The 8,718-nt window shown below is 37.6% G+C and overlaps 1 protein-coding gene across 1 annotated transcript; it reads right to left on the bottom strand.

The window, feature by feature from the left end:
* Positions 1-2,791: 2,791 nt before the first annotated feature.
* On the bottom strand, positions 2,792-7,094 carry ZFP37 (ZFP37 zinc finger protein). Its single transcript, XM_006864724.1, has 3 exons — positions 6,995-7,094; positions 6,570-6,707; positions 2,792-4,200 (listed from the first exon to the last, which is right to left on the bottom strand). The coding sequence occupies exons 1-3, from the start codon at positions 7,092-7,094 to the stop codon at positions 2,792-2,794; spliced, it is 1,647 nt and encodes a 548-aa protein (XP_006864786.1).
* Between the last annotated feature and the right edge of the window lie 1,624 nt (positions 7,095-8,718).

The following is an 8,718-nucleotide window of genomic DNA, read 5'->3' as shown; positions in this document are numbered from 1 at the left end:
AATTGTGAGGACAGCGCAGGACCAGGCAGTGTTGCGTTCTGTTGTACATTGGGTCACTATGAGTCAGACCTGACTCAGCAGCACCTAACAACAATGATTCCAGATGTAACACCATTGTGGGTTCTCCAAGAGGAATGGGAAGTTCATTTGAATCATAACTTGTAACTGCTTTATCCATCTAAAAAGTGTAGGTTGCCTACATCTCTGGAAAGTGAAGCCTTATTCTGTGCATAATGCCAGACCTCTAGTAAGTAAGCAATTACTGATGGAAACGGCTTTCATGTTGTATTTTCATCAGCAGAGACTAAAAAGGTTACTTGAGAATGAGGGAATAATATCCATGAGATGCTCTCTCGACACTCATACACACTTCCCAATACATACCTAGAATACACACTTTATAAGCCTTTGAAATGAGAACTGAAGACAGGGAATTTGAACTGGAAATATTTGCAAAGCTGGCATTTAATCACATACATGTTAAGGAATTGTCATTAGTTAGACGAGTATCTCAGTGGACAGTAGATAAAATATTTACTGAACACAGTTGAACATTAACAGACAAATCCTGCTTACTATCTCCTATGCTTGTTCTGAGAAAATGGGATAATTTAAGAAATATGCTGTGACATACATGCCAAATATTATCACATTTAAAAACTTTTTTTACTATCCCGTCTCTGCTTTTAGTGTGTCATTGTTGCTGTTAAATGCCATCAAGTCAGTTCCAACACGTAGGAACCTTGTGTAGGGTTTCCAAGGAGCAGCTGGTGGGTTTGAACCACCAACCTTGCAGTTAGCAGTCCAGTCAGTGCTTAACCTATAGCGCCACACTAGGACTCCTGCTTTTAGTGTAACAACTTAAAGTAAAAACAGCTCAGCTCATCTTTGAATTGAAACTGAGGTCACCTTTCAGCTAAATAACAGATTGGCTCATAAAATACAGAATACTACCTGTGAGTACTGTACACTTTTAAAAATCACCTACAAGAGACTAAATGGTCAACAATTACTCTGAGGCAAAGATGAGAAGGTCAGAGGACAGAGACACCAGATTACAGGAAATAAAATATCCAGAATGGAATTAATGAGAATGTGGGCACATTGTGAAAAATGTAACCAACGTCACTGAACAATCTGTGTACCGACTGTTGAATGGGAGCCTAATGTGCTATGTACTCTTTCACCAGAAACATAATAGTGTTTTGAAAAAGTAGTTCAGTTTTATTTGTCATATATGGTTCAAGAGCAAAAAATACCTAGGTATGCAATTGGCAAAAAAGTCGTCTGAGCAAACCCAAATGGACTCACTGGAGAATGAGAACGATTTTGAGACGAAGTCTGGGTTTACTCTGCAGTTATTCATTAACAGTGTGTATCATTGAGCAACATCAGGGAGAGGTAGCATTTACTGTAGTACATTTGAGAGCTCTAATTCAGGGACTTATGTAATCATGCTCTAAATATGAAGTAAAATGAAGTGCTTGTTCAGAAAATCACTTTCATTCACCTGCGATCACAATTCATCTTTAGTCTGTTTAAAAATAGTAAATAGAAGTAACACAGTATTGAGTTATATCTGTAATTCACTATTTTAATGCAAGAATTTGGTTTTTATAAGAAAAGTCTTTGTGAATTCAATAGCAAGTTTAGTTACACATGTTTCTGAAATTCATCATGATACATTAATTGGTCTAGAACCTTTTTACTTTATCAAACAACATTGTGTAGTGGGCTCACTGAAAAATTTAAATACTAATCTATGTGTATTAAGAGCATTTTCACTGTAAATATATATGTACATGAGAATACAATTAACAGTATACAATTCTACAGTACACAATAAAAGAGGTCTCCCTCCCATTCTAGACTCTGAATATTATACTCCTGTGCACAAAAGCAGTCACACTTAAATTTCTTCTGTAATTTTTTTCAAAGTCTATTTACATACAAATATATTAATTCATCTGCCCACAGATACAGAGCTTCACAGAAAAACAGAGGCAAACAACACACACAAACCCCTTTGTACACAAATGGGAATATACTATATACATGGTTCTGAAAACTGCCTTTTGCACTTAATATCTTGGACATCATTCATTACCAGCACTGATATATTTTCACAAGCTTGTTACATTTTCTCTCAATTTTATGTTAACATTAAAAAAGAAGTAATCGATTTATCACGTTGTCTGCTGTTGCAGAAGTAGATGAAGACATTAAGAATTGGGTACTGACATCAAAGAGGACACTCATATTAACAGCCATACTTGTTTATACATGGCAATACACAGGGTCTCAATTGAATTCTAACATGTGGTACTTCCATACACACTATCCAAGCAACTCAGGGATTCTATGTATGTATAACTTGTTCTTCTATAGTTCTGATAGGAGCTCTGGTAGTGTAGTGGTTATGAGTTGGGCTGCTAACCTCAAGGTCAGCAGTTCAAAACTACCAGCCATTCCATGGGAGCAAGATGAGGCTTTCTTCTCCTGTAAAGATTTACAGCCTCAGGAACCCTATACAGGGTTGCTATGAGTTGGAACCAACTCCACAGCACATAACCACGACCACCACCACCATAGTTCTGATAGTTCAATTTATTTATAATTTTAAAAGCTAAATTTCAACTGAACACGCAGATCACTTATAATTGTTTTGAACCATTTTCAAACTCTTTGCTAAAGGCTTTTCTAACATTCATTAAATTCTGAATATTTCTAACTTAAACAAAATCTTCAGTACAGTTCAAACTTTCCCCACATTGATTTCACTCATAACATTTCACTTTGAATGAGTTTTCACATGTTTGGTAAGGGATATATTTTGTTTGAAAGATTTTCCACATTCACTGCACTCATAGGGTTTCTCTCCAGTGTGGGATCTCTGATGTATAACAAGCTGTGACTTCGCACTGAAGGCTTTTCCACATTCACTACATTTATAGGGTTTCTCTCCAGTGTGGGTTCTCTGGTGCACAATAAGGTGGGCCTTTTGGCTAAATGATTTCCTACATTCATTACATTCATAGGGTTTCTCCCCAGTGTGAACTCTCTGATGTTGAGTAAGGCCTTCGATTTGTCTGAAAGCTTTGCCACACTGATTACATTCAAAAGGACTTTCACCTGTATGAGTTCTCATGTGGTAAGTAAGTGATGAGCTATGTCCAAAGGTTTTTCTACATTCTTTACATTCATAGGGTTTCTCCTTCGTATGAGTCCGTTGATGTATAATTAAGTGTGACTTCTTGCTAAAAGCTTTCCCACATTCCTTACATTCAAAGGGCTTCTCACCTGTGTGAATTCTTATATGTTTTGTAAGGGATGAACTATACTTAAAGGCTTTTCCACATTCAGTACATTCATATGGTATTTCACCTGTATGAGTTCTCATATGTTCTGTCAGAGATGAGTTATATCTAAAGGATTTTCCACATTCTTTGCATTCATAGGGCTTCTCACCTGTATGAGATCTCACATGTTGCATGAGGTTTGAACTATGTGTAAAGGTTTTCCCACATTCTGTACATTCATAGGGCTTATCACCAGTATGAATTCTCAGATGATCAGTGAGCGCATGTTTATGACTGTGAGCTTTGCCACACTGAATGCATTCATATGGTTTTTCTCCAGTGTGAACTCTCTGATGTACAACAAGATGAGACTTTTGGCTAAAGGCTAACCCACATTCATTACATTCATAGGGTTTCTCCCCAGTATGAATCCGATGATGATCAATAAGTCCTTGTTTATGACTGAGAACCTTCCCACATTGATTACATTCATAGGATTTCACTTTAGCTTGAGTTTTGTCACACTTGGCAGAAGAGCTATGGCTGGATAATTTCTCACGTTTCTTCCCAGTCTCAGGTTTCTCTTTCTTTGTAGCAGGTAAACTATGCCCGAGTGATTTCCTGTGTTCTTTAGCTGCATCAGGTTTCTTTTTTACACAGTTTCTTATATGAACAGGCAAGTCGACATTTTGTTTCAAACTCTTCCCGTGTGAACTAAATTTAAGAAGTCTCTTTTTGGAAGGAACATGTTTTGCATTCACTTTAATTTTTTTCCCCAATGCACTATGCTCAAAGCCTTTCTTTACAGTCAGAATTGTCTTCTTGGATGCGTCTTCCCTAACGAGTTTGTTTTGAGATTCCTGGGGCTTTTCTACCTCGTCATCATCTTGCTGGGCTTCTTCTAAAATAGAATTCAATGAGATGTTCTTGAGAAGCTTTCCACCCTCATAGTATGGAATAAAATTTACAATTAAATGCCCTGTCATGGTGTTGAATCTTTACTCAAGCCTACTCTCCCAAAGTGAAAGAAGTAGCAAGGGAAAATGTCCCTATCCTCTTGGACTTGCTGTAGTAAGAACAGGGAAAGAAAATTGACAATAGTGATTAGAAATAGTTTCTGTTATTTACAAATATAAATTTACAATCTGAGCTAGAAGATGAAATAAACATTAGGAGCAGTAGGTAGAGAATGGATAATTAGAGACAGAAGAGTTTGTGCTTGTAGTTGACAGTTTTTGAGGTCTCTGTCCAGTCTAAGCTGCCCATTTTGAAGTTTTTGAGGTCTCTGTCCAGACTAAGCTGCCCATTTTGATACCTGCCAACCCTCCCAGAGTAGATTCTGAAGCCCATGCTATATCCCCATAATTCTCCACCATCATAGTCAAGACATCTAATAAGATTCTTTCTCCTAAAAATGTCTACTCTAGTCTCTTTAGATACATAAAATTAAAAGCCATATAAGATGATTCTGTAGTTAGATGCTGTCAAATTTCAACTCATAGCAACCCCATATAACAAAGTAGAACTGCCCCATGAGATTTTCTAGATTGTGATCTTTATAGAAGCAGATTACATATCTTTCTCCTGAGGAGCCACTGAGTAAGTTCAAACCAACGTTTTGGTAAGCAGAGAAATGCTTACCTGTTGTATTATTACCAGGGTTTCTTTTAATACAAATTCTGCTTTAGCCATAGTCTTCCTATGTAAACAGAAAGCTCATCAGTAGAGAGAATGAAACTTACACACAGAAAAGCAGACATGGCTTCCCAGTTCCTGGTTGTACTCCCTGATGAGGTCTGGCTGAAGCACATGCCTTTGGTTTATAATAGATATAATCAAAAACCCATGTCATTATAATAAATTCCTCTATTCTACTTAGGTTAACCCAAGTAAATTTTTGTTCTTGCAGCCAAAAGAACAAAAGAGAGAAATATAGTGGGTCCACCAAGGATCACTGAACAGTTTACAGGTGACTGAGAGATTGTTCCCCTATATCATCACCATGACCAATATGTTAATGACAAGCTGTGTTAAAAACAAAACAAAAAATCCTACAATTATTCTGAATTTCCTAATGTCTTTACCAAATAATAAATTTCATAGCCATCAGCTTGACAAAAAAACTTTATATCATCTGGATTCACAGTACATACATGAGATTTTTGTCCAATAGTACATGAGCATACCTTTGCTCGTATCAGGTCAGGCATTAGCAATTGGTATTAATATTAGTGAGCTAATACCAAATAATTGACTAATATTAATAATTGGTATTAATAGTAGGGAGTTCTGATATGGTGCTGTAGGGTAAGCACTGGACTGCTAACTGAGAGGTCAGCCGTTCAAACCCACCAGCCATTCCTCTGAAACCCTATACCTGGTCACTATGAGTCAGAACCAACTCAACGGCACTTAACAATATTAATATTAGAGTTTAGAGCCTTGGTTTTCTAATTTTTTTCTACCACATTCGGAGTAGTTCAGTTGTTGTTGTTAAGTGCCGTCGAGTTGGTTCCAACTCATAGCAACCCTGTATTGAGTTTCAGAAGAGTGGCTAGTGAGCTTGAACCACCAACCTTGCAGTTCAAACTGACCTTGCAGTCCAGCACATTAACCCACAGCATCACACCAGGACTGAGTAGTGTAGCAGATTCTATTATTGTTTCTGGGCCCTAATAGTTGGTCATGTGGAATTCAGTCCTCTTCCCTATGGAAGGATTACATCTTCCTGTCCTCTTGAACTTGGGAGTGGCCAGGAAATCTGCTCTAGTCAATAATATGTGAATAAAAAGAGAGAACTACTACTTGCAATCAGCGATCTTAGGAGTCATCATGCAGGTGCACACATCCTTTTTCCCTTTGCTATGAGACTAGCATGTTGCAGACAGGAACTGCTCCTATAGCCTAGATCTCTAAATGAAGATAATGTGGAACTGGATTGTAGATTGAGCAAGGGGTCATGTCTTAATGAGGCATACCTTGGTTTAAGCTAACTGATACACGTGGTATAACCAAACACCCATAAGTAAGTGTCTCACTATATGGTGAACCTTCCATAGGAACTTCTCATGTGGAGAGATTCAGAGAAGAAAAAGATATCAGAATCTCCAAGGTTAGAGAATCTTTGCAGTTTGAATGGTACTTCCCCCAGGGAACTCTGATAATTCTCTATTGCTACTTCCTAGCTAATAAAGAAGGTTCTTAAGGGTTTTAAAAATAATTTACTGATTTTATTTGAAAAATTCCCAAGTTACCAAACTAGGAGCTTACCTCCATTGGCTACAATTTGCTTATGTCTCATGACTTCACTCAGACAACCTTGACTAGGTCTCTTCCTCCTTCTCAACCATGGCTCCTTTCCTTTTTCTAACTTGGAGATCATGTTTGGTTGGGGAGTTTCATACCCTGCTAATAGGAAATGGCAGAAATTGAATGTGGAGCAATAAACACCCCAGAAGCCAACCCCTGACATTTGAGCTTCAGGACCTTTACATTTTCAGTGTAGATGTATCTTACTTCAGCCAAGTCTACCATCCTTTCCAAATGTGGGAGTACATATATACTTTCTAGCACCCCAAAAGGATTCAAACTCTTCAACCCATAAAAATCAAGGCCAAACTTATCAAGGATGTCAGAGAGACAGTATTAGAGTCTGGCTGAAGGCACAGTTTGAATTACAACAGAATCGTCCTTACCCATTGAGGCCAGGTTGCTGTAGTTCTCCAGCATCGCATCCTTGTACAAGTTCCCCTGAACAGGATCCAGCTGCTCCCATTCCTTCTGGGTAAAGGCCATGGTCCCATCTTTGAATGTTACTACTCCCTGTAATAGCACATGACGTTCTTTGTCAGTCTAATGTTATCTCCATTCAGAGGGTGACTGACTGCGCTATATTGACAGGATGACAGAGACATGATGGAAGCCTATTCTCTACCCAGTTCTGCATTAGGAAACATATATATACACACAAAGAGTATTGTGACTTTAAGAAGATAAATGAAGACTTACAAAAAAACAAAACAAAACAAAATCCATTTGTTATCTTTTATTTTGTAACAATGAATGCTAGAAGGCTGTGGGAAAATATTTATAGAGTTCTCAGGCAGAGTTGAAACTTTTGATTTTTATAACCAGTCAAATTATCATTCATGGGGCTGTGTGCTGACAACTGAGGGGCAGGCTTGGGGGGTATACACTTTGGTTGGTTGATGATGCATGGAGGGATTGTAACCATGGCAATGAAGCAATATACAATAGGATGAATGTAAAGCTAATGTTCTCCCATGTAAACTGTCACATAATGCACAATAAATGACACATTAAAAAAAAAAAATATATATATATATATATCATTCATGTTGGGGAGCAGGAGAAAAACATTTTAGGCATGCAAGGATACAGAAAATATGCTGCTTGAATACTTTATAAAGAAGGAGAAGATCAGGATGAAGAAAAATACATTATGCAAGGATGAGAAGGTGAAGATGAAAAATTTTCTGAAAAAAGAAACTAGATTTCAAGATTCAGAAAAACTTAATATACAAGAAAGATCACACAGACTTTGTATGGGTAAGTGCTTTGATATGTATATTTTTACCACAATGAAGAGACAGGGGGCAATGAATAGTAAAAAACAGTAAAATGTCTAGTTAATCTATGTAACTTGTTAATATGCATATGCAATTGTTATGAATGTATCCCTGAAATCAATTAGTATAACATAAGAACAATAAGCAGAATTAAACTTTCAAACCCTAGGATAACTAGGAGGGTAGAGGGGCAGAGAAGAATTTAAAGCATGTTATTTAAGTTCTTCTATTTGGTGTTGTTAAGTGCCCTCCAGTCGATTCCAACCCATAATGACCCTGTATAGAGTTTCCAAGGAGCCGCTGGTGTGCTTGAACCACCAACCTTGCAGTTCAAATGACTTTGCAGTCTGATGCATTAGCCCACAGTGCCACACCAGGACTCCTATTAGACATGTGAAAAGACAGTGGGCATCTATTGAAGAATTTTGATATAATAAATACTGTATGTTCAAATATATTTGTTTAACACTTAGTGATAATATCTTACAGGCTTAAAGTCATCAATAAATTACCTGTGCATGTTACCAATTCCTAACCCCAAAGACGTCCACAAACTGGCTCCCAAGAGTCCTCCAATACTGAGTCACTGGCCGACCAATCTCTGAGTTGTCACATCCATCCATAATCACTGAGCCCATGATTCTAAAATGACTGACCCAACCAAACCTCCCAACTACTAACAGCAACAGGTCTCTCCAATCACTTGCTCCCAAAGACACACCAATCACATCAATCAATTTGAAATCCTTCAGTTACTGGAGCCTTGATTTTCACCAATGCCTTCAGTGCTGATTGGACTTCTTCAGTAACATTGGTTCCTGATCATAAGG

Source organism: Chrysochloris asiatica, unplaced genomic scaffold (assembly GCF_000296735.1).
Source record: "Chrysochloris asiatica unplaced genomic scaffold, ChrAsi1.0 scaffold00069, whole genome shotgun sequence".
In the NCBI taxonomy this organism is placed as follows: domain Eukaryota; kingdom Metazoa; phylum Chordata; class Mammalia; order Afrosoricida; family Chrysochloridae; genus Chrysochloris; species Chrysochloris asiatica.
Note: the sequence above shows the minus strand (reverse complement) of the source record. Positions and strands in the feature narration are given on the sequence as shown.